Here is a 26,791-nt window from a genome sequence, read left to right on the forward strand (position 1 = left end):
GTAGTACTAGTCAGTAGTAATAGCAGCAATAGTAGCAAGGTGGTAGTAGTAATAGAAGTAGTAGTAGTAATAGTAACAGTAGTAGTAGTAGCAGTAGTAGTAGTAATAGTAGTAGTAGTAGTAGTAGTAGTAGTAGTAAAGTATATAATATGGGAGGGAAGATGGGAATAGATATGGAGAAATTCAGCAACATAAAAAAAATTCAATAAAAGGGGTTTTTTTAAGTATATTCTAAATTCCACTCATTATTTTCAAAACTGCCTTGTTTGTACATCCTTCTAAACTCTCTTCTGTTCCCTTCTGTGAATTTTTTAAAATATTCAATGGGCCTCTTTTTCTGGCATCATTATTGCTAACCATCTCTTTCCCTTCCCAAACCTTCTACCAATTAAAAACCAAAAGGAAAAAAAATGCAACAAATATGCAGAGTTGAGCAAAATGAGTACACACAGTGTCCATGTCCAGGAAGGTCTGTCTCTGCACATTTGTTAGGGGACAGGTAGGATGCTTTATCATAGGCTCTCCAACTCTATAGTTAGTCATGGAGTTGATCAGTTCCAAAGTCTTTCAAAGCTGTTTTCCTTTCCCATGTTGTCGTCTTTATGTAAACAGCTCCCTTGATTCTGCTCATTTTATTTTGCATCTGTTCATACTACTCAGATTCTCTGAAATTTCCCTTTTGTCATTTCTTATGTGCAATAATATTCCATTACATCAGTTTAGCATTATTTATTCATTCATTGCCCAACTGATGGACACCTGTTCTTTGGGTCCTAGCTCTTGGCTTTTCTTTCTCTCTACACCCCCCTCCTGCCTATTTGCAAAATCTCAACAAGTGCTAGATTTAGGTTCAGAGGAACTAGGTTCAAATGTCAGCCTTAGCAATTTACAAACCACAAGACCTTGGACAGAAAGCTAGAACTGTTCCAAACTAGAATGAGACCCCTTAGGAGGTCACATGTATCCTCTTCCCCAGCAGCCTTCAAACAAAACCAGCTTGAGTTTGATATCAGGCATGCATGACATAAAATTAAATAATTTCTGCAGACCTTAGTTTATCCCTGTCTAAAATGAAAGGATTGAGACTAGGCCCTTTCCAGTTCTAAATCCCATGATTCCATTCACTTATCTGAGCAATATGATTTTATTGCCTAGTTTTCCAAGGACAGTTAAGGGCTTCTGGGACTGAAGTCCTCTTAGCATGGAGGTGAGTGAAGGATTAACCATAGTCTTTAAGCAATTGCACACACACATACACACACACACACACACACACACACACTCACCTCTCTATCCTCAGAACCTAATTCACTCCTTCCTTTCCAGATTGGGCATCTGCAGATCTTCCCCAGGACTCCCTATAATAGGGATCACCAGACCAACCAAGAGGAAATGACATTCTGCCAATTGACTGCAGGCCACAATCACTTTGAGATAAGAACTTTCTCAATTCCCAAACAGTTAGGATGTCCTCATGTATTTTTCCTTGGAATATTTTTGTGACTTTTAAGGGATAGGGACTAGATTTCTGATTTCACTGGCATAAAAAACTCCCATGTAAAGAAGGTCCCTCCCCAATGCAACCACTACCTACTCAACCCTCTCCTCCCAGGCAATGGGTCTGCCCCATCATTAGCTTCCTTGTGCTCTAGGAGAGCCCTCTCTCCATAAGGCCTCATACCTCCAGCTTTCCAACCCACTTAAAAATGATTTTGACTTAATTTTTTTTTAAATTTATTCCCTGAGCACATCTTGTGAAGCTTTTCCTGAGTTCTAAAACTATGATCATAGTCAAAGATGACCTTCAGTGAGGCCTACTCTCTCCAGCCCCGCGGGCCAATTCTCAGCAGGATTGTGACAGGCCCCAGACTGTTGTGTCACAGAAATGTACAAGTGTCAAGTTGTATCTCAAAATCGGGAAGGGCAGGAGTGGAAGGTCTTTGGGAGGTGGAAGTCTAAAGTTTAATCAACCCTGCTAATTTCTGTCACTGTAAAGGGAAGCAAGATGTGTTTTTGCCCTGGGTCAGCAGAATTTCTTTTTAGGTAGGTGGAGGACTAAAAAGAGTGAAATAAAGTCAATTAATTTTACCTCATTCACTCTTCATGTTTAATTACAAACTTTCTTCAGCTCAGAGCACCCAGACTCCATAGTCCATGACCTGGCACCAAAAGTGGTCCAGAGGCAATGGAGAAAGAATTAATGTGACAGGAGAGGGCTCCCAGAGGGCTCCGTCAGGATCCTAATTTCATCCCAGTTCAATCCATTAAGACAATATACAGCAGGTGTTCAGGTGATGTCACAAGGAGGGGGACCAAGCCCAGACTAGTCAAGAGGAAGAGCCACAGGTGGGGGAATCACCTGAAACTCTGCCCAGAAAGTAGGAATCATAAGGAATCAGTCATTCACTCCCTCAAGTCAGCTCATTCATTGAGCACCCATCATGCACCTAGCATTCTACTAGTCTGGCATATGAAAAATTGAGTAAGATATCAGACCCTTCTGACTCTAAAGTCATGTTCTTTGCACTGTCACACTGCCTTTCTGCTGCTTAAAACTGTAAGGACGATTGAAATATAGATGGGAGGGAAGGGGAGAGGAGGAGGGAAGAAAGCCTTATCTGGACCTCTGCTAACGCACATGGTTAACAGCTTTGCCACCTATAAGCTCTGAGAGCTACCTGGGACCCTGAGAGGTTAGGTGACTTCTCTGAGATCACAAAATCATCGTGTATCAGAGGCAAGACTTGGACCCAGGACCTAATGGCTCAGAGGCCAGCCCTCCATCCACTACGAATCAGTGCCTCTCAGATGAGACAAATAAAATGGCACAAGGGCAGGTGAAAGGTTCAGGGAGTACTCCTGATAACAAGTATCCTGTGGTATGTAGAGGAGAGAGGGAGCATTCTGTAGGATGGGCTCATCAGTCAAGGCCTCTTGAAGGACATGGAACTTACAAACATTATAATAATCACTGACTAAACATTGAGTGTATGCAGAGCACTGGGCTAAATTGAAGGAGGGCAGAGTTAAAAATTAAACAAGACAGACTCTCCCTCAAGGAGTTTACAATCTAGGTAGGGGATAATACTTCCCCATTGTAACTGCTATTATACACAAATATTGAATGATAATTAGAGAGGTATCCAGAATAATGAGATAAGAGGAAAAAAGAGATGGCTTGGAACAAGGTCCTGAAGGAGGTAAAATCTGGAGTAAAAATATATTAAAAACCTGGGTCAGTGGGTTATTTTTAGTAAATCTCTCTTCTTCTGACCAGAGGACAGGTAACAACAGCATCAGTAGACAGGATGTGGACCTGGATCCAGGAAGACCTAAGTTCAAACCATGCTTTTGATACTTACTAGCTGTGTGACCCTGGCAAATCATCATCCTCTCTGAACCTCAGTGTCTTCATCTGTTAAATGGCAGGATTAGACTAGATGGACGCTAGCTAAGGAAACTTTCAGCTCTAAATCGGTGACCACGTCGTGATCTCAAACTTCAAAGTGACATAAGAGATGAGGTGATTGCTGTAAGCATGGAGAGTTGGGGGTTGGATGGGGTATAGCTGGTGACAAAAGCAGAAAAGGGAAAGTTTGGAATAACCACTGTGGGAAATGAAAAGTAGAACAGAGCAGGGAGACTGTTTCATGCACCAACCAGGGCCCAGCTGAGGTGAAGGAGGATGAATTTGTAGTGAAATCAGCTCGATTTCTTGACCTTCTCCAGGGACACTCAGCAGCCCTGGAGTAGGAGTGAAGTGTGTCAGACAGCAGGGGGCCCTTAGCCCATCACAGCAGTTTGGTGACTTGAGGGAGGCTTCACAGAAGGATTGAAAACCAGACAATAAATGCTTAAGGCAACAGATCTTCAACTGCATCATGTTTTAACTCCTACCAGGGAAAGTTCAAGGGAAGAGGCAGGGGATAGAGAAACTGTAAAAGAGACAAAAGGGAGAGGAAAAGTATGACCAGGGGTCAGTCACTGACACTTCCCCATCAGGGCCAAGGAAGGAACAAAACTGAAGCTCTCAATGATGCAGGAGAGGGTCACGGGTTGTTGGGGGTGGCAGGATCTTGTTTTTATGGGTCTGATTTGTTTCCTGCTATTATGTCACCAGAAGAGAAATCAGAAATTAGCTGTGGGGAAACCCCAAAAATCTAAGCATGGAGTCTGGAAACCTGAAAGATTCCAGCAAAAGATAGGAATATAGGGTATATCTGGGAAATCTACAGTGAGAGGCCAGAGGCCCCCAAACCCTGAAGGGCTTTTTAGATTTTCATACTTAGGAATGAGGATTCATAAGTTATGAATAGCAAGTCAGGGGCCAAGAAATTCTAGGGCTGGAACTAATGAAGAAAAAAAAACCACAGGGGAAGTATAGGTATGGAAATAAAGCCAGCAGGACAGGGAGGGGGGTGGACGAAGAGATCAGGGATGAGTTAAGGATTAGGTTTGATATGAGCACATGGCAGAAAGAAAGCCTTAGGAGGTCATGGTCTGGGAATAGGATTTCAAGGCCCCCAGTCAGTGTCCTTAGGAACTGGGATGTTGAGCCTGAGAAAACTGAGGAACAGGATAGCTGTATTCACATATTTTATGGCTTGTTGTGTAGAAAAGGGAGTAGACATTTTTCTGTTTGACCCCAAAGGGCAGAATAAAGTACGCTAGGTAGACAGTTGCCAATAGGCAGGTGTATATTTTGTGTAAGGAAAAGCTGTCTGGCCACTAGACCTATCACAATGCAATGGCCTGAAGGAGACGATGTTGGTAAAAAGTTCTTGGCACAATGCCTGGCACAGAGTAGGCACCATATAAATGCTCATTCCCTTCTCTTCCCTTCCCTTGGCCAATAATTGGTTTCCCCTACTTGAGTCTTCGAGCAAAGGCTGGATGACTGCTTCTTAGGAATGATACAGAAAGGATTCTTGTTCACATACGGGTTAGACTAGATGAGCTCTGAGGCCCCTCCCGACTCTGAGATTTTCTAGTTCTGCGTATGTGTCAATCTAAGAGATGGTAAAGTCTAAAGAGCATGTCGGAGTATGACTGAAGTGGTGTAGAAACCATTAGAATCCAGTTTGAGAAATTGTGTGGTCAAGTTATGAGAGGGCTATCAAACATGAATACTGACAGTTGACAATGGCAAAGAAAAGGATTGTGACCAAGCATTAACTTCAATGAAAAGGAGAATGACCTTTGCACAGGTCAGTAGATGACAACCTTGAGGATGGGAAACGACCAGCAGATTTCATTGACCTTGAAGGAAGAATGGTCTGAGGCAGAAGGATGCTGCTCTGCTCTTCTACTGAGGGGTTGTGATCTAAAGGGAGCAGTATAAAGAGAAGAAGGGTACAAGGGATGCCAGGCAATCAGAGGAAATTCCATTAAAGTAAGGAAGTAGGTGGAAATTGGTTCGAAAAGTTCAAGAATCTAGAGGAAAATTGTTGAAAACAGAGTGAGGATTTCAAAGTAGACTGGGTTAGGTGATGGATGAACCAGGGTGTGGTGGGACTGGAGGAAAGCTGGGCTGACTATAATAGGGGTGAAGGTTCAGAGGAAAGTAGAATCAGTTTTCCATTTGCATTTAAAAGGGTGAGACTGGATGAACCAACAAATTGCTGTGTCATGATCTTTCAGCCAATGAAAAAACATTTATTAAGTGCTTACTATAAACAAAGTATAGTGTTAATTGCCAAGGATACAAATAGAAAATAAGTCCCCTTATGAAGGGTTTACAGAATTAATCTGTCCCAGGATTGCAAATAGAATTTAGACTTGGGTGTTTGGGTGCCTGCCTACCCATGGTCTCTTCCTAGGTGGCCTTTGTTCCTTGGTTGTCCTTGTTAGGATCTTGAAGGATGGGAAGTACTTAAGTAGGTGATTTGAAGGTAGGAAGGTATTATAGGCATATAATAGGAAGTTGATAAACAAGTCTAAGTATATCAAAAGTATGTTGAGAAGACAGGAAAGGAGTCAGACTAAAGAACAAGATTCCTACAAAGGAGCTGTGGAAGATGTCAACAAAGGGAGACTGAATGTATATGATGGCTGTGGACATTTGACTGAAGAGCTGACTTTTGCCCTGAAGGCAAGAAGAAGTCATTGAGGTTTTTGGTTCTTGTTTCCTTTTTTTATTAGGAAATTGATGTGGTGAAAGGTGGAGTCATTTCCCCAGGGTCATGGATCCTGCTTAGCCCCCCTCATGCCATTTGTCCTACCTGGCTTCCCTTATGGCCCTGTTATGGTTCAGTCATTTTTCAGTCATATCCAAACCTTCATGACTCTATCTGGGGTTTTCTTGGCAAACATACTAGAGTGATTTCCCATTTCCTTCTCCAGTGTATCCATTTTGTCAGGCAAATCAGAGATGAAGTGATTTGCCCAGGGTGATTTACACAGGTAGAAAGTGTCTGAGATTGGATTTGAACTCAGGTCTTCCTGACTGCAGGTCCAATGCTCTATCCACTGAGCCACCAGCTTCTTCCCACTGTGGCCCTCCCCTGGGACTATTCAGAGCAAAGCCAAAACATCATGAACATCTTAATAGTGCCTTAAAAGTATCACAGTGTTACAGGTAAACACAATGACTGATGTTCATCCTAATGGCCCTCCTTACCACAGCAGTGGACTGATACCGAGGAACCCTAGGCACACCCAGAAAGGTTTAAATTACATTCATAAGACTATGATGAAAAAGACAGGGAAGCACAAAATGCCTTTTAGAAGGCATTTAAGATTTTCATCTTAGAGAATTTTTTTTATTTTACTTATCACTGGTAATTAGAGGGAATAAAACTTCAGTTTTTTAGAAAACTCCAACCTAGAACACTTCCTTCCCAGGGGGTTTGACACAGTTGAGATCTTCCTCATGTTCCCAACTAACAGCATCAATTGCTTCTTCCAAAAAAAAACTGAGTGTGGGAATCTGTGAGGGGCAATAATTAATAATAATAATAGCAACAATAATATCTAGCACCTACTATGTGCGGAGTGCTGTGCTAAGCTCTTTACAAATATTATAGTGGGCAGTTGTATTTCATTGGAACAATGCTCATTGACATGGAGGAAGGAGCATGGCCATGGAAAGCCACTGAAAAGGGAATTGAAGCCACAGAGATTTAACTGCTCTGATCATTCCTGACTGATTTGTGTGTTAGGGGACTGGCTAAGTGATATTCTAGTAGGTCTTGGGGTTAAGTTATAATGTATTCATGTATTACGGTGAAACTATGTAGGTCGGTACATAGTTGTTCCTATGTCTATAGACCAACTTTTCCAAACACGGAGCAAAGTTATTTTTTAATTATAAGTAGTAATAAACTCTCAAGGATGGATTAATCCATTCTCTAAGATATGTGAAAGATACTGAGCTGAGGCAATCAGCAGCTCAGCTAGAACTTTTAGATGTCTAGAACTTGGATGTCTGCCTACCATGGTCTCTACCTAGGTGTCCTTTGTCTACCTAGGAGCAAGAAGTTAAGGAAAAGGTCATTAATAATAATATAATTATATATTATAATTAATTATTATATAATATATAATATATTATTGTAATATAATTATTTATTAATATATTATGATTAATTATAAAATAATTAATAATAATAAGCATTTATTAACTGCCTACTGTATGCCAGGCACTGAGGTAAGCACGGTGAATACAAAGAGAAGGAAAGGTGGTTTCCTACCTACCTGTCGGTCCTTGTCTGTTGCCTGCTTCCCCTTCCACATCTCAACCTGGCTTGGGCATGGAGTAGTGAAGTCCCTCAACAAACTGGGAAAGACACCAAAGGACCTCATAAGCCAGCCTCTAAACATTACCCCCTCATTAAGGAAGGCCCAGAAAACCTGCTTGTCCCAAGCTTAACCACATGTTAAGGTATCTGCTTTTAAAGGGCTACCTGCTAACTCAGTACATTGTGGAAAATAGAAAATCACCTACATCATTAACTGATTTCACCCAAATGGAATAGCTAGTACTATTGTAAATGCATTGTACTTTTATTGCAATCCATTTTTTATACTAGTAAACTAGCAAATTCATGCCATAATAATATGAAAATCCAGCATTCTGGGCAGTTCAATTCTCTGAGCACTGGGGACTGGGAGGTGGGAGAGGGGAGGGGCTATGCTTTATCTTGCTCTGCTCAGAGAATGTGGCTGCCTCTCTCCAATCTGGGGCTCCAAGCAGTATCCCAGCAGTTTTCTGTGGAGAGGTAGAGTAGGACTTCAGTCTTAGCAGCACTTTGTGATGCCACAGTCACAAAGAGAAAGAGCTTCAAATGTTGGGTGACACCAAGCCCAGGTTTCCCAAAGGGAACTCACACCCACTGCTTCTCATTCTGTTCTCTATGGTCAAGCAGCATAAGTGGGAGCCCTCTTCTGCAGGACAATCATTCAAATACTCCAAAATGGTTGGCATGCTCCCCCTAATCTTTCTCTTCTCTAGGGCAAAACTCCAAGTTCTTTCAATTAATCCTCATAATTTTGAGGTTCATGAACAAACTTGGAGGTATCCACCATTTACCAATGTAGAGCTCACAGCCGAATACAACACTCCATCCATATCTCATCAGACGAGGGCCAGTAACAGGAGAACGTTCACCTCACTGGTTCTGGGCACTGTGTTTTTCTTAATATATAGCCTAAGATTAAAATAACTTGAGGGCCATAACACACCACTGACTGACTTCTATTGAGCTGACAATTCACTAAAATTCTCAGATCCTCTTCAAATAAATTGTTTTCTAGCTATGTCTCCCTCATTTTGTACTTGTGAAGATGACTTTTTGAACCCAAAGTGCAAGTGTTCACATTTAGCCCTATTAAATTGCCTCTAATTACATACTTGAAAGACAACATGGATTTAGGGTATAGGACTCTGGATGTGGAGTCAGGAACCAATGAATGAAAAGGCACTTAGTGTTTGCTAGGTCCCAAGTGTGCTAAACTCTGAGGATACAGAAACTAAAGAGAAGCTAGCTTTTGCCCTCAAGGAGCTTACATTCTAAGAGGGGAGAGAAACTATTCAGAGGGTTATTTTTAGAGGGTTATTTTGTATGGTAAATCATGAGGATAGGAAATAAAGCCAGGGGGAAAAGAATGACATATCTTTCCAGTAGAAGCAGTAGTACTGATTTTTATATACTTCTAGACAGAAATGGGGGGAGAGTGGTATGGGTAGGGAGCCTGGAGCTTCTAAAGGGAGACCATATTTTGCCTCTGCACATAAAGGAAGAACTTCTGGGGAAGGTGACTGATTTCGATCCCTATTAGCAGTATCAGACCCTCTGCTCCCATCTATTCAACCAAAGCAACATTGATCAAATTATTGAAATCCTTCTAGAAAGACAAGAGCTAACATTGGAACACACATTTCTTTGTGGGAGCCCTGCAAGAAGACAAGAGTGGCACCGTTCCTGCATATTATTAGGCACGTAAACGTTTACTGACGCATCAACTGGAGGAGGCAACCATCAAAGAAAGCAGGTTATCAGAGAGCTTCTGCATTCCTACCTACCGGAACAGAGGACAGACTGGTGCTGAGGGACCCCAAGCAGCTGAAGAGGAGGACAGGCAAAAAGCCTGCACTCTTCTTCCAGGAGGTGCCCAGTGTATAGGATTTCTTCTGTGGCCTTGGAAGGGCTGAGATAGCAACATGTTCTCCCCAGCAAACACAGCTTGAGGGGAAAGAGCCCTTGACTTAGGGGTCAGGTGTACTGGTCCACATGCTAATGAGCTCTTTGGGCAAACCTCTCTGGGCCTCAGCTGCCTTTTTTTGTAACACGTGGGCAAGACACCTGGCCTCCCTGTTTCCTTGGGAGTATTCTAAGGAAAAGATTTTGTAGAAATTAAGGTAAAGACTTGGAAATGCATTCATTATCAAAGTCAACAAGGATTTATGATGACCCTACTTTGCTCCAGGAACTGCTGCCTGCTGTAGATATGAAGAAAGGAAAAAATAAACTCACCCACCCACAGAGTTTAGGATGGAGATATTCCCATCCCATTAGGCAGTCTTACAAAGATAGACACCTCTTAAGAATCCCCACACGATGACAGGGCTCATCCCAACATATTTTCCATACCAAGCTGGCCTCCCTTCTGAGCTTCCCCTCCTTCCCCATCAGCTGATGTGCTTCCTAAGGCAAAAAAAAAAAAATTACTAACATCTTAAGCCAAATATACACAAGAAGGTAAATTCAGTGGGATTGGAGGATGACTCCATAGAAAAGCAGCTAACCTTGAGATCACCACTTGTAGCAGCAAGCACCCTGGAGTCCCTAGGGTGGCTGCTCATAGGTTCTTGGATCTGCTTTGTTAAAGGAAAGCAACTCAAAATGGGTTAACAAGCTTACTTTAATCAGTCAGACATATATCGTTTACCTTGTTCATGGGAAAAAGGTCAGCACCCCAAACTTCAAAATATAAAGACAGAATTATCAAGACATTAACAGATCAAGTAGACAGCTTTCCAAACTGTCCAACCATTACATCCATACCCAGTCAACATCTGGGTTTTTCAAAGCCGGGGGACTCTCAACAATGGCTTCCCAGAATTCAGATCAAATCACAGAACACTTCTCTAAGTGAGTCCCAAAACAAAGCTACACATCAGGGCTTATATAGCCTACTCCTGGCTCAGAGAATGTAACAACCTTATTGACTCACTGGCCAATCAAGAAGTATCTACTGAAAAACAAGCCTCCCTCCCCAGGCTTCAGGTGCATTTTAGCCTAGGGGCAGGGAAGATCTTCCAAATTTGCATTCCCATTACACCACTGTGGTTTCTCTAGGCCATTGTTCTTCACTGTTGGCTATTAAAGTCCAGGATCAGAGAGTCAATCTGACCTGATGGACCGAGAGTCAGCTTTAAAGTCAGGATGATGTTGTTCGGTCACGCTTTAGTCATGTCCGACTCTTCACCACCCCATCGGGGGTTTTCTCGGCAGAGATACTGAAGTGGTTTGCCATTTCCTTCTCCAGTTCATTTTACAGATGAGGAAACTGAGGCAAACAGAGTGAAGTGACTTGCCCAAGGTCACGCAGTTAGTAAGTCTCTGAGGTTGTATTTGAATTCAGGTCTTCCCAAATTCAGACTCAGTGTTCTATCCACTGTACTACCTGGTTACCCCCAAATATTGATCAAAACAGTGTTTCTAAGAATACATAAGAAAATAAAGCATCCTTCTTAAGCCCTGAAAAAAAAAGCATCCTGGTCCCTGGAACAGACATGGTTTGCCGAAGGAGGGGTAGTTCATGAGCAATTACAGAAGGTTTTTGCCAGGGGAAAGTGTTTTAAAGGAGAATAAGCCTCAGAAACATCATTTTTTGGAAGACACAATTAGCTGGGTATCCCCAGGTGTTTACCTGGGCCCCAGGCCACACAGCCACAAGGAGCTCATACCTTCCATGTGTAAGATGATGTCTGCTTCAGCTTTTAAAAGAGTGATTCTCTAAAAGACTTGTTTTTTCTTTGCTGAAAGCCGACTAGCCAGTCTCTCCTTTTTAAGTCATACCTTTGCACAGAGAGCTTTGACACCATGCCAGGGGAGATGGGTCGGCTCCCAGGCTGGATCCCGGCTCAGCGGGTGGGGGTGTTGTTACTGCCCGGGCTCAAGCAGAGCCCCTTAGCCAAATAAGGATGAGTTGGTCCTAAGCCAGTGCCTTGGTCAACAAGAGAGACTTCTGCTCCACAGCCCGTACTTGGCACTGTCCAGGCCCCAGGAGCCCAACCCAGCAGACTCAGGGGAAAAAATGCCCACTTGTGCACATACCTTCATGAAGCTGGCTGAAGGGTCTCCTCCTTGCCTACTCAGACTTAGAGCTGAAGGCAGGAGAATTTTCTACTCGGGTTTGAGCTCTCCCTGGGGCTTATTTTACTGAGTTGCTGTCTGAAACCATAGACCCCCACTGGCTACCTCACCTCTTAAAGACCAATTGCAAAGTCTAGGGACCAAAACAACCCTTTCTTTCATCATCTTAAAACTAGAACAAGCTTTAGCCTCCATTAGAGCACATGAGGGCCTCAAATACAGGCCTCTGATGCCTGACCTTGGGAGGAGATGACCTTTTTTGCTTTGGTCCTTAATCCCTCCAGAACCACCACCCGCAGAGGTGCTAAGCCCCTGAGGGCCAGAGGTACAGCCCAGACTGAAGAAGTCTGGCATCTGCCTTCCTGCAGCAGGGCCTTTCTCATTAGGAAAACTTCTTGGAAATGCGTGTTTACAAGTTATTCTGAGCCCCTCATTCTTCCGGGGATGGTAGCATCTAAGCCTACCACGTGATGCCCACTGAGCTACAGGGCTGGGGTGTGGAATGGCAGGGAATAGTCTGTTAATTCTCCAAGCTCTGAGTAGGTCAAGGCTAATGACCTCCGTCTCTCACAGCAGGCCCTTCTTACCAGTAACATTCTTCATACGTATTGAAACCGAAGCAACCAAAGCAGAAACACATGCCCCCGCATGCACACACACACACACACACACACACACACACACACACCGAAAGGGGGTAGCTCTGTAGAGCAGAAGGAACCAAATCCAAGGCTGGTAACATGAAAAGAAGGGACAGCTGGGGGGTACACTGGATTGGAAAAACATGATGGCAAATCTGGCCGTACACACTGTGTGACCACATACAAGTTACTTAACCTCAGTTGGCCTATTTCCTCATCTATAAAATGGGAATGATAATAGCACCTACCTTCCAGAGTTGTGAAAATCAAATGAGATAATTGTAAAATGTTTAGCACAGTGCCAGGCACATAGTAAGTGCTATATAATATTAGGAAAGAGGAGGAGGAGACCTTTATTCAAATCTTGACTCTCCCATTTACTGCCTTGTCACCTTGGGCAAGTAATTTCCTCTTAATGAGCCCCAGTTCCTTCATGCATAAAAGGAGGTGGTTGAAGTAGATGACCTCTAAAGTCCCTTCCTGATCTAAATCTCCAATCCAAACGTCACTATCAGCTTCGCCAGCAAAGTATATTTATTCATTCATTCAACAAGTCTGTATGTAAGCTGTGTCTGGCTCATACAGTAACAGAGATGTAGGTATGAGACATCGGCCCTATTCTTAAGGATACTACCCTCTAACTGGGGAGGTGCAGGGACTCCAATATGAAGCAGTCAGGCAGAGAGCAGAGGGTGAAGGCCCAGGGAGCAGTATAGAGAAAGTCAGGGCTGGAGAAAATCATTCCACAGGATGAGAGGAGAGCTCATGACAGGTTGGTTCTTTCATCTAGACCAAGTAAGGCAAGGAAAAGAGATGGGGGACAGATTTTGGGCAGCCATGAGAGATGAGTCAAGGATCAAGGCAACCTTGTCCCCATATCCTCCCTTCTCTCCCCTTCAGTGCTATAATCAAATCAACTACTTTCTGGTTCCTGAAAGGGGACACCTCTTTGGTCTTACTCACCATCTCTATAATATTCCTCTAACTTGGGGGTGGCTAGGTGGCTCAGTGAGTAAAGCACTGGCCCTGGAGTCGGGAGGACCCCAGTTCGGTTCCAGGATGAGACACTTAACATCCACCCAAAAATACTAGCTGTGTAACCTTGAGCAAGTTACTTAACCCCAATTGCCCTCCAAAAGGCAAAAAAAAAAATATTCCTCTAACGTTCAGGACAACAAATCTCCATAATCACTACCCTCCAAAGCCCAATTTGAGAAGCTCCCCCCATTAGCTGCTTGAAAGCAGGAATTATCTTTGCTTTTGTATTTGCTTCTCAGTGCTTGCCCCAAAGCAAAAGCTTAATAAATGTTTTTCCATTCGTTCATTCATCCTAACTAACCAAGACTTAATTAACCTCTCTGCCTCAGTTTCCTCACCTGTAGTATAAGGCACAGAAATCATCCTTCTTTTCTTCAATGGGAGGTCTTCTGTGTCTTTTTTTTTTTTCCTAAAATTAGTTGCCTGAGGAATCCATGAAGTGGAAAAATAAATTGAACTGAATCAGGAGGACTGAGGTTTTATTCCCAGATTTTTCCAAGAAATAGCTCTGAGGGTTTGACCAAGTCACATTACCTGTACTTTAGATTACTATTTCCTCTTCTATAAAGTAACATGGTCAAACATGGTGACTTTTATGGTCCTTTCCAATGAGAACATGCGGTCCAATCTGAGGCGTTGTCAATAGATGTTTTATTTAAAACTTGCCTCTGGGTAAGCAGGTTTCCTACAAGAGCAGAAAACACTCTAGGCCCCCCTGGGAAAAACAGCTACAAGGAGAAGACTCTGTTAGAATCCATCCCTTAGCCCTTTCCCCGTCTATCCTTTGGAAACTCTGCAGCTGCTCAACAGCTTGGGCCTAGGAATGACCGCCCACTCTCTCTGTGGTCAAGGCCAGGCCAGCAGCCCTGGGAATCAGCAGATTCCTAGGCTCCGGGTCCCACAAGTGAAGAACCAGCAACATGAAAGTCTGCCTGCCTCCTGCCCAGGGCGAGGGAAATTTTAAATAAACATGAAAATCAACCTGGGAGCTTCAACATCAAGGGGCAAGGAAGACAGGGATCAGTCTTTGTTGTATATATACATATGAAATTGTGTGTGCACAAACAAAAATACATATTTATATAGTGAAATATGTTTATATGTATATACGAAATTATGTATTTGCATAAACATATATGAAATCATATTATATACTTGCAGAAGTTTACATATACATATGAAACTATGCATGGTATACATATAAACTTGTGTGTTCACGTATTTGTGTATACATGTGCTTACACACCTGTGTATCTATATGAAATTATACATTTATGTAAATACACACATGAAGTTATGTGTATATATTTGTATGTATGCATATGAAATAATATTGTATAATATGGAAGTGTATGTTGTATGTTTATATGGAATCATATATGTATAGATTCACATATTTGTGTGTATACATATGAAATTATATCTACATGAGTATATTTTACATAAGCATACATACACATATTTGTATGCATACATGAAACTGTGTATGTGATATATATGTGAAATGATGTGTCTATCTCATAGGCTGTATGTCTAACATGGCAACCCTACCCTGGGTGGGTGGTGCAGAGGACACACACGGTCCTGGGGGTGCCACTACCTCCCCGAGATGTAAGAACAACTGTAATCAACAAGGGCAGAGAGATCCCAGAATCACAGATCCTTCGACTTTAAAGGCTCCTATCTTACTCCAATAACAAGTATTTATTAGGAATTTGCTCTGTGGGAGACACTATGCTGGCATTGGAGAAAGACAAAAAAAATATATTAAATGGCCCCTGTGCTCAAGGAGGGTACATTTTATCAGAAGAGACATGTTATAAATATCCACAATGTGAATACAAACTAATGGGAGGGGGAAGCAGTGTGGGGAGGAATAGGGAGACACTTGGGACTTGGGAGGTTCAGAAAGACCTCCACTAGCTGGTGGCACTTGAGCTGAGCTTTGAAGGAAGTTAGGAGCAAAGATTGTCTAAAATTCTATCTTCACTTCTGTTCATTTTCCCCTACTAGGTCCAAAGCACTTACCGTATGCTAATTCACCATAGGGAGGTTGGCTTCATAAGGGTGGGCTCCAACTCCACAGACCAAGGTGATTTCTAGCAATATATATATATATATGTTTAAACAATATAACAAAGTCATTTGGATGGCAAGTTTGCATGTTCCTGATTTGATGCCATAATGCACAAACAGCTTCTCCAGGACCAAAGGTTGGGAAGAGGAGCTCAGGACCTCAGAAATTGTCTTCTTTCAAGAACAAACCAACTCTTTTCCCTGACTTCTGGTCTCCACTGAGTTAAGAATGATGGACCACTAAAGTTGGACAATCCTAGAATGTGGATGTCAGAAGGAACCTTTAGGAAGCAGCTAGTCCAAGGGTTCTTAACCTTGGTTCCATGAACTTTTTTTTTTTTTATGTTTTCATGACTGTTTCGATATAATCAGTTTTCCTTAGAATATAAGTAGGGCATAAGTTCCTTGAGGGCAGGGATAGCTTCATTTTTATCTGTATCTCAAATACCTAACAAAATACCTGGCACATAGTAGGCACTCATTTCAATAAATATTTAATTGAATTGAGGGAGATAAAACAGAGATGTGTTGACACAACAATGAAAGTCTATGGAAGGACAAGGCAATATTCAAAGAAGGGAAGAATCCCTGAGGTTGACCCAAGAAGGCTGAGGTAGGCAAAGCAGAAATGGAAGGGAACTCTGGGAAGAAATAGACAATACACATTAGAAGGATGGTAAAAACAAACAAACAAACAAACAAAAAACTGGTCTGGCTGGAAAACAAAAGATTTATATTGGGAAATAGTGATAGGAGGCATATTTAGGGTCAGACTAGGGAAAGCCCTGAATGCCTGTTTAGACTTTGCTTCTCCTTCCCAGGACCTGTTTCACCATCTTCAAAATAGTATTGGATCAAATGATGAATGTCTTCAAGGTTCCTCTGAGAAGCCTTCCCTGATATCCCTAACCAGAAGTAATCCCTAATATGTTTATGCCCTTTCTATATTTTAATTTGCATTATAATTGCTCATATACACATGTTGGGCTCACAATTAGATTGCAAGTTCCTTGAGGGCAGATCTCATGTCTTGTCATCTTTGAACCACCTAGCACCAAGTCTAGTCTTATGCTCTTAAGCACTTGATATTTAAGAAATTGAACCCCAGCCACCTTTGTAGCTCCTAAGAGTCTACAATCGAATGCAGCCGTGACATTCCCAAGGTTTCTAAACAGGGAAGTGTTGTCATTCACGCTGATTTTGGAAGATATATCTAGTCGAATGCAGAAGGCTAATTCGGTTTTGGAGGACAAATGGTGAAAGACAGCTCAACTCCTTTATTTTAGAAATAAGGAAACTGAGGCCCAAAGAGGGGCAGTGACTTACCAAAGTCATCCAGATAATAAATGACAAAAGTTAAGATCCAAACTCAGATCTTTTGACACTTTCCCCTATTACCACATTGTTAGAAAGCTCCTACAAAATGAGGTCTGGATATGGTCCGATAAGGGACTGAATCAAGTTGATGGTAGTGGGCCTATAAAAGAGACAATCAGAAGAAAGAGTAGGGCTTGGTTACTGATTCAATGTCAAGGCAAGGGAAAGAGCAGAGCCAATGATGCCTCTGAGACTTTAGCAAAAGCACAGAATATTGGAAAGAGCCCTCAACTGGAGTCCATATCACAGAACCAGCTCACCAGTGTACCTTTGGGTAAATGGTCTCACTTCTCAACAGCCTGCATGAAGGAATTCTTGACGCCCCCCAAATGTTAGTGCCATCCCCCCAGATACCCTGGCATTTCACTGCTTAGTACGTATTTGCATTTATCAAACTATATTTAGTCCATCTATTTTTATATGTATACTTGTTCTCTCCCCCATTATACTGTAAGTTCTTTGTGTGGAGATTGTTTCATTCTTTGTGATTTGAGATGAAAGGGACCTTTGAGATCACTGATCAATCAACATTTATTCAGACGCTACTAAGTGTCAGGCACTGTGCTGGGAGTTGGGGATCAAAATACACACACAAAGTTAACAATCCCTATTCAGTGGAAGTAAGCATTCCTAATGGGAAGATAACATGTAAGTATGGACAGAATATAAAAAGGAATAAATAGAAGTAGTTAAAACAAAATAGTTTCATGAGTTTCACTTGCATTTGGGAGGATCAGGAAAGATTTCATATGGAAGGTAGGATTTGTAGGAAAAAAGGATTCCATGTGCAAGGTGAGAGGAGAGCATTCTAGGCATGGGGGGCATCCCATACAAGAGCACAGGGGTGAGGCACCATGTGTATTATGAGGAAGACACTAAAATCTAGTTTGATGAGTTTTAAAAGAAATCCAAGCTATTGACAATCATATGGAAAAAAAAAAAACTCTAAATCCTGAACAATTAGAGAAATACAAATTAAAGCAGCTTTAAAGTTCTACCTCATACCTATCAGACTGGCAAAGATGTCAAATGTAGGTGAAGCTTCGGGAAAACAGTCCCAGGAGTGCAATGTTGGTGGAGCTGGGAAGTGGTCCTGGTCCAATCATTCTGAAAAGCAACTTGGAACTACACTCAGAAAGTTACCAAACTGTGAGTACTCTTTGACATCCAAGTTGAGATATCCAATGTGTAGCTGGGAGAAGTGAGAGTGAGTAATGGGTAAGGAAATCTGGGAAATAGCAGCAGAGAAGATAACTGAGTCCAAAGGGGCTGATGAGATCACCAAGAACCTTGGGTGTGGCCTGGGATGCAGATAAAGGAAACTGAGAAAGTGCAGTCAGACTTACAAGAAAAGAATCAGGTCAGGGAAGTGGCACCAAAACCGAGAGAAAAGCAAGCATCAAGGAAAGGAGGGTGATCAACAGTGTCAAAGACTGCAGAGAGGTCAAAAAAGGATGACAGCTTGTTGGTTTTGTGGGAAGGGGAGTGGCAGGAACAGATATATTTTTGAAAAACTTTTTACTGGAAAAATAAAATAGGCTAAAACACAAAAGCTAAAACATCCAGTTTGGTTGAAATAAAAATACAGGAAGGGGAATAAGGGTCAAAGAGGCTGGAAAGATCAATTAGAGTCAGGTTATATGGGACTTTCAAGGCTAAACAGAGGAGTTCACATTTGATTCTGGAAGAAACAGGAAGCCACTGGAGCTGACTGAGTAGGGGAGTAACATGGCCAGATCTGGGCTTAATAAAAATTACCTTGGCAGCAGTGTATGGGATGGCTTGGTGTGGTGAGAGACAGAGGCTGTTATAAGCATCTAGGTGAAAGCTGATGAGGAACTGAACCAAGGTGGTAGCTGTTTGAGAAGAGAGATCAGATGCTAGAGACGAAAGTAAAAATGGCAACTAATTAAATGTGGGGGGTGAGACAGATGGAAAAATCAAAGATAATGCCAAGCCTGGGAGACTCAAAGAATGGTGATGCCCTTGAAAAAATAAGGAAAATTGGAGAAGAAAGTTTTTTGAGAGTTTTGTTTTGTTTTTGGGGAAGGGGGAAAATAGTGAACTTAGTTTTGCACCTGTTGTGAGATGTCTTTAAGATATCGTTTAAATGTCTAGTAGGCAACTGGTGATGAGGGGTGAAGTTCAAGGGACAGAGACTAAAACTATGTATATGCCTACATGTGTGTGTTGTGTGCAAAAAAAAAAAAAATGAGAGCCAAACCCATGGTAACTTAAGAGGTTACCAAGAGAGAATACATAGAGAAAGAATGAAGAGAGCTCAGGTCAGACCCTTGGGGTATAGAATACATAGAATATTGTACGTACCCTTGGGTTACACACACTGTGGTAAGGATGTTGACACAGAAGATGAGCCAGCAAAGGAGACTGAGAAGGATTAATTATAGTCAGGAGGAGAACCAAGGGAGGCCTTTCCTCCAAGAGGAAAGAATGCACAGAAGAGAGTGGTCCACCTTATCAAATGCAGCAGAGGAACTGAGAAGGGTGAGGACTGAGAAAACACTATCAGATTTGGCAATGAAGAGATCTGATAACTTTGGAGAGTTTCAATTAAGTGAGAAGAAAGCTAGTCTGTCATCAGTCAACAAGCATTCAGCCAACTATTTGCCAAGCACTGGGCTAAACACTGGAGTAAAAGAAAGGGGTAGGGGCAGCTAGGTGGAGCAGTGAATAGAGCACCAGGCTTGGAGTCAGGAGGACCTGAGCTCAAATCCAGCCTCAGAAACTTGACACACTTACTAGGTGTGTGACCTTGGGCAAGTCACTTAACCTCCCCAAAAAAAGAAAGGGGGAGAAAGTCCCTTCACTCAAGGGGCTCCTAGTCTAATGGGGAAGACATAGCAAAGAGTTGAGGCATAAGGAGGGTATGTGAAGACAACTTTTCCCCAAAGTTTGACTGAGAAAGGGGAGGAGAGGTAAAAGACCACAGCTTGAGGGAGGGAGACCTGGGGCAGGTAGGTGGCACAGTGAATAGAGCACCGACCCTAGAGTCAGGAGAACCTGAGTTCAAATCCAGCCTCAGACACTTAATACAAAAACTAGCCGTGGGACCTTGGGCAAATCGCTTAACCCTGATTGCCCTCCAAAAAGAAAAAAAAAAAGATGAGGGAAACTTGGGCATTTGATGGCAGCAGGGAAGGAACCACTAAATAGGGGAAAACTGATGTGAGAAAGAAGGGGTGACTGAGGTTGCAATCTGCTGAAGACAACAGGAGATGAGACCAAGCACACATGTAGATAAGTTGACCTTAACAAGGAGAAAGGCCACCTTGTTTTCAGAGAACAAAAGCACCTTACACTGAATGGTCTCAGTTTTTAAGATGCGAGTTCCTCAGCTGAGAAAGGACAGCAAGGGAGAGGTATGGAAGGCTTGAAGGAGAGAAAAAAAATTTAAATCATGTCTGTAGAAAATGATATATGGAATCAATCAGGGAGGAATAAAATGACTGCCTTGACACAGTGCAGAGATAATATATTCTTTCCACTGGACCAATCCCTCATTTTACAGAAGGCAACCATTTGACTCAGAAAGCAAGGCGGTAGATGGGGGGAAGGAAAGGGAAAAAGCTAATAAAGAATACTGAGACACAAGTTACAGAAATTGACCTTTATTTATGATACTAATCAGTTTCTTTAACTTTTTTGGTTTTTTTATACAAAGTGACATTTTTTTAGTACAGAAAATCCTGGTCAGAACAGTACCTGTCTGTTTTAATCGTACCAAAGTCCAACTCTATCCTCAGCTCAGGGGAAGAAAAAACAAAACACCAAAAAAACAAACAAAAACCCTGCTACCCCTCAATAGGAAAGCTATTTCATTTAGGTAATGCATCAATACATAATCTACCATTGTGGCTGGTTTTTTCATTTTTATTTTGTAAAATATTTTTGTTTAAGTAGTTTGAGCTAGAAAATGTGTACCTGTAAAAAAAGGAACAGAATTCAAGACTGATATAGTTATTTCTTTTGAGGAACTGTGCAAGAAAAAAAAATCCCTTTTTTATTTATTTTTTTTAAAAACGCAAATAAAACACAAAACTACAACCTGTAGTCTAGAACTAAAAAAAAAAAATTTAAGACTTCTTGTTAGAAAAATGAAATGTTAGGAACAGTCCATAAAGCTTCCTCAAATTAAACTGGGATAAACCAAAGAGTGTACAGTACCTACAAAGAGAACAAATAGTTGATGGAGAGAAGGGAGATGCCATCTTCTTCCAGGGCCCACCCAAGCTTTCGAAGTGCACAAGCAAATCCAAGAAGCTGCTTTATCACAGAGGGTACACAGCGTGACTGAGTGTTGCAAGCAATAGAAAAAACCCCTTGGTTTTTATTTACTGATTCCAGACAGTGTGAACACTACCAAAGGCTTTAGATCCAAAGCCCAAAACTGTGACCATTTTCATATCAAATTTAAAAACAAAACAAAACAAAACACAATTATGTGACTGCTACAGACACTGAAGAACAAAGCAGAAGAATTATCCTGCAAAATTGCACCAGTAAAAGCTATTGATATTTACAGACTTTTAAAAAGGACAGAACAGCATGCAGTGGGCCGAGTTTACCGCCTTACTTTCCCCCTCCTCCTACTACCACCACCAGTCCCCCAAACCAAACTGATTATTTTATTACTTTAACAAATGAAGTTCAGGATGATCAGATCATATTACAGTCTTTAAATATAAAATCTATGCAGGTAGAGTGGGGGAGAGGAGGGAGGAGAGAAGCAATTCCAAGCAGAGGAAGTACAGGAGAGGCCTTTCCACTGGCAAATATATGTCCTAAAAGGGCTCTGATTCTGCCGCTCCAAACCAGGCAAAAGGATCACCCTGTAAATTTATCGGAGACGATTCCAGAGCTCCCAGGAGAATTTCCAAAAGCTTCCAAAGCCCACTTAGTCTGCCCTTCCCTGACCCCACCCTCACTGACTCCAGCACAAACATGCAGTCCGCTCCCCTCTGCCCCCTTCCCTCCTCAGAGTGCCCTCTCCCTTCTGTTCCAAAGTGTGGCTTCACCAAGAATGGCACAAAAAAGACAGAATGAACAAGAGAGACACAAAAGTAAGAGATGAGGATGGTGGGAGAGAGGAACCAAGAAGGCAACAGGCCACAACGACAAGAGGACATTCAAGTAAACATAAACAACCAAATACTTAGAAAAGGTTTGTAAACTTGTCAATCTAGAAGGTTCTTTCTGCAGCATTGATAATCTGCTGGCTAAAAAAAAAAGGCTGGTCTACCTTGTACCCCCATCATATTAGAAGTCAGTCAGTCAGTGTCTCTCTCTCTCAGGAAAATAAATGCACAAGGGAGAGAGAAAGGAATTCCGCTGGCCAAGGCTTTGATCTTATTCAGCCCATAAGCAGGTGCTTTTGGTTATTCATGTTAGCGTCTCAATACCCTTCATGAAGAACTGTCTGAATATATATAATATTTAAAGTCTGGCCATCTATTTACATTGGAAGAATATGTTCTGCATTTCACAGCAAAATGTCTGTCTATAGTGGGCAAGCTGGAATCCACAGGACTTTATTTTGTTCTTCATCGACAGTCGTCAAGATCTGAGTGCAAATGTTAGCAAGAGCTCCGCCCTGGACAATACCTGTTGAACACAGAGATACAATAGAGGAAGGGTCAATTCTTGGTTACTGCAAGATCAGCTGTCCTCCGAAGCAGGACAAAGGCAGCCCCAACACAACTTTTTAAGTTGAGCTAAGTTGGGGAGCAAGACCTTGGACTTTGGAGAAAAAAGGTCCCATAGAGGAAAGGAAAGAATGAAAAGTGCTTAAATTCTTATTGGGTGCCAATCCTTAAGCCCTGGGGTTACCAATAAAACTGCCAAACAATCCCTATTCTCAAGGTGATCACATTCTAACTGGGAGAGAAGAACAAAGCCTCAAGACCCTCCATCATACTGTGAGGATTGTAACTGGTGACTCCCTGCTCTCACTCAGGGGAAGCAGGGCTTGAGAGTTGGAGTCTTTTCATCCTGGTCTCTGAGTAATCTCCCCCTGGGGGTGGAGACTGAGTCAGCAGAGAGAATCCTAATTCCTGGGATACTTCAAAGTTGCTACAGAGAAAGAAGCAGGGTGGGCCACAATGCATCTCTCCCCTGAGTTACATAGATATGGCAGGTGGGAAGTAGGCCAAGGAGTAAGTGCTTATTTTAATGAATTGTTTCTTGCTAATGAGGTACTGAAAGCTCAGTTGTTGGTTTCTATCTGCTACAAAAGTACTGTCAGTACTCTCTAAACTTTCGTGCACTGGTACAAAGCACTGATCACCCACACCTAGTTAAAAAGAGCTGTTTTGCAGGCTCTTGGTTTTTCCTTCATTCTCTGCCTCTCCACTGCCCACTTTCAGTGATTTCTGAGTCCTAGTCCTGAGCTGTAGAGCTGAGTAGAAAAATAGATCAAACACTATTATAAAATGTTATAAACATTTATATTAAATATTGATTTAATTTTTAATTTATTAAAATAAAAACATATCAACTATAACTACTGTAAAATATATTTTCCTCCTCATTTAAAATGGTTTCATATGATAGGATGCTGAAATGAATATGTAAAACATAACTCTATTATAAATATATTTTGTTCCTTATTTGAAATGGTTTCATATGATAGGATAATGAATGATCAGTAAACACAGGATTTAAGGTTTCTCACAGGTTTTCAAAGAGACAGGCATTCCACTGCCTCAATAACCAGGGAAAATCAGAAATTATTTTTTTTAACTTGAAAAAGATTTTCTTAAGGGAAACACCACCTAAATAAGCTGGATTTGCCCAACCTTACAATCAGTGGAACCTCCACATTTCAGACAAAAGTTCTGGTGAGTTTGTCATGATTGTCAATTACTAGTCAGAATCCTGGGGAAAGTGAAAAGAAATGTAAATCCAAGTGACTAAGTATCTTTTTTTTTTGTTCTTTGAAAAAACATTTACTGATGTGTTTTGTTTTTCCATCTCAGACATTTATAAATTACTCCCACTTTGTGAGTTGTTTCCTGTAACAAAACAATTAAGCAGAACTAATAATGCAGTGACCTCATCTGTAAGTGTGTCTAACATTGCACATCTGTAACGGCTAAGTATCATACAATCTCTATAGCTGAGGGTTAAAATGGGGTAAATACTTTGTGGGAAGTGAGATGCTACAGATAGGAAAATAAAACTCAACTTTATCAGACATTCCTCCCTCCTGGCAGATACCACCACTAGAAGTCTTTGCAAGCTGAATGAATAAAACTGACCCCCAACTCCCAGACTATAATTCTTGTCTTCTCCTGGCAGTTTGCTTCAAATTTTCAAAATCATTTATTTGGAAGCCAGAAAGTAAATAAATCATCAGCAGGAAAAATGGGGCCTTGGGCTTTTAACAAGGTAAATGAAAAATATCTAGCTTAGATCTTCCTCAGAACAAGGGACAACAACCAAATTTTTTTGCCCTCTGATCCTCAAAGGATCAGTTATATTATTATATCTATTTATAAAAGTATGCATTCTATTACTGAGCACAGAATACAGCCATCATCACATAGAGAATCTTCCCCACATTTAATGGGTACATAGACATGTTAGAAATGTGAGACTTAAAGAGTTCACATTTTAAATATACAAACATGAGTGCCCACAGTGGAATGTAACCACCTTGAGGGCAGGGATTGTTTTGTTCTTATATTTGTAGTCTAGGCTCTTAACAAATTTTTAAAGAATATACAGAATGAGACTATGGCGATTTGTTTTACTTGAGTATGCATTATTTGTTCCAAGGGCTCTGTTTTTCTATTTTTTTTTTTTTGGGGGGGGGGGATGAGAAGGGGAGAAAATAAGTGCTTGTTCGTTTTTTTTTAAATGTTATTGAAAAAAAAAAAGAAAAGACTGTGATCTGGTGGGATTCTCCCAAACACCACCACCCCACCACTTTCCACAATGAAATATTAAGCCTGCTGTTAAGACAATAAAGCAAGGCCAGCAAACCTCACATTTTCTAAAATTGTTGGGTCCATCCCACCCATTCCCACTCCCACTTCTGCAGAAGAAATAGATGACATCAGCTTCCTGGCCCGGCCCATTCATGCCAAAGGATGGCTCACCTGTGAAATACTTGCTGTATTCCTGTTCTATCTTCTGAGCTGTCTCAAACTGTTCTTTGGAATATCTCTGTGTGACTTTGTCCCTCAGGAAGATGGGGTCTCTCTGTTCTCTGTTGGAACATTCAAAGCAGAATTAGACTAACACACCTCACTTTTCCCCATCGCCACTGTTAGCCTTTTTTGTTCTGGGCCACGGGAAGCATCCAAGAAAAAGGGTAACCATGGTGAAGGGGGCCCCCTGGTGTGCATCCTTGTAAAGGAGTAACCTGACCCTGCTGCCAGAAGGAGGGTAGGGGGAGAATGCACCAGAAAGCATCTTTGCAATGGAACAAATTTAAACTATGTACATGTACATGATGACTCCAAGGGTTTGCTAGAATTATGAGAGCAAAGAAGACAAGGTCAGGGAAAGTTTGAGCTAAAAGGTCCTTTAAAAATCATCTACATCTAATTCCACCATTTTACAGATAAAAAGACTAAGGGAAAGAGAAGTGATATAGCTAATGCAAAGCCCCACCCTCACCCAGCAAGTTAGTAACTGAATTTAGACCAGAACCCAGGCCCATTGCCCCAGTCCAATGCTCCAATGCGCCAACCCTGTCTCTTAACAGGAGAGGGGAAACTATGACTTTAATACAACCCCCTGACCCACTCTGATAGCGACCCAGAAGCCTCGACCCCCGAGGCCACTTACTTGATCTGTTTAGCATTCTTGTAGCGGATAAAGATGACAATGGGGTAAATGTGAATGCTATGGAGCCTCTCAATGGCGTGAGGACCAATGTCCAGGAGACAGTGGCAGTCCTAAGACAACAAATCAGCACTCCATCAGTACGCCAGGATAACAGAACACTTGGGCAGAATCAGTGGACAGGAGCAGCACACAGTCCTCTCATGAACATTTCACCTTCTCTAAGGAAGCCAGTGCATAAAAAAATCCTCTAACCCATCTCCTTCCTTCTACTATAAGGAATTCTTTAATGTTTCCATCATGTTATCCTCTACCTGCTTCATAGAAATCTCCCTTAATCCATAATTAATACTTAAGTATCTAAAGGTCACTAAGGAAGCACAAGATAGCTTCCATGAACAGTAAATAAACTGTGAGAAAGTGATCCAAGGCAAAGGCTGTGTTATGGCAACACCAGCTGCTTGACTTCAGCAAGGTGAGACCCAAGTGGCCCAAATTTACCTTATGTACCTATGAATTCACAGACACTGAGTGTTACCACTGAGTGTTACCTGGAAAATATCCACTTCTTCTACAGATGGACACAGAAGCACACTTAAAAAACAAAACAAAACAACCACTTATTTCTACCAAAGCCAGGAGTCATATTATCAATCTGCTATTTAACAGAAGAGGAAACTGAGGTCCAAGGATGCTACACGCTTTGGTAAAGTAAGTTAAAGGCAGAGCTAGAACTAAAACCCAGATTCTCTGGACTCGCAATCCAGTACAATATTCAGTGTATATCATGCTACTAAGAAGAAAATAGTAATAGCAACTAACTGGAAACAAAGGAGACACTCATCAATTAGGGAACCCTGTGGTACAGGAATATCATAGAATATTACTTTGGTATAAGCAACGATGACTGATGAACACAGAGAGACACAGGAAGACTTAAATGAACTGTTGCAAAGTGAAGTAAGCATAACCAGGGAAACTCTGTGTGTGTGTGTGTGTGTGTGTGTGTGTGTGTGTGTGTGTGTGTGT

At 41.7% G+C, this 26,791-nt stretch overlaps 1 protein-coding gene across 4 annotated transcripts in view; it reads right to left on the reverse strand.

Annotated features, from left to right (window-relative positions):
* Nucleotides 1–20,564: 20,564 nt before the first annotated feature.
* The window catches only part of DLG5 (discs large MAGUK scaffold protein 5), a 170,109-nt gene continuing 163,882 nt past the window's right edge, over nucleotides 20,565–26,791 (reverse strand). For all 4 annotated transcript variants that reach the window (XM_069068328.1, XM_069068326.1, XM_069068327.1 and 1 more), the window contains 3 exons: nucleotides 25,766–25,875; nucleotides 25,072–25,181; nucleotides 20,565–22,573 (listed from right to left, as the gene is read on the reverse strand). In XM_069068328.1, coding sequence (XP_068924429.1) covers nucleotides 22,470–22,573; nucleotides 25,072–25,181; nucleotides 25,766–25,875 — 324 coding nt within the window. In that variant the 3' untranslated portion in view covers nucleotides 20,565–22,469. The remainder of the gene's footprint in view (nucleotides 22,574–25,071; nucleotides 25,182–25,765; nucleotides 25,876–26,791) is intronic.

This window comes from Petaurus breviceps, unplaced genomic scaffold, assembly GCF_028583685.1.
Source record: "Petaurus breviceps papuanus isolate PSGF00001 unplaced genomic scaffold, PetGlider_PUasm1.0 90762, whole genome shotgun sequence".
Classification (NCBI taxonomy): domain Eukaryota; kingdom Metazoa; phylum Chordata; class Mammalia; order Diprotodontia; family Petauridae; genus Petaurus; species Petaurus breviceps.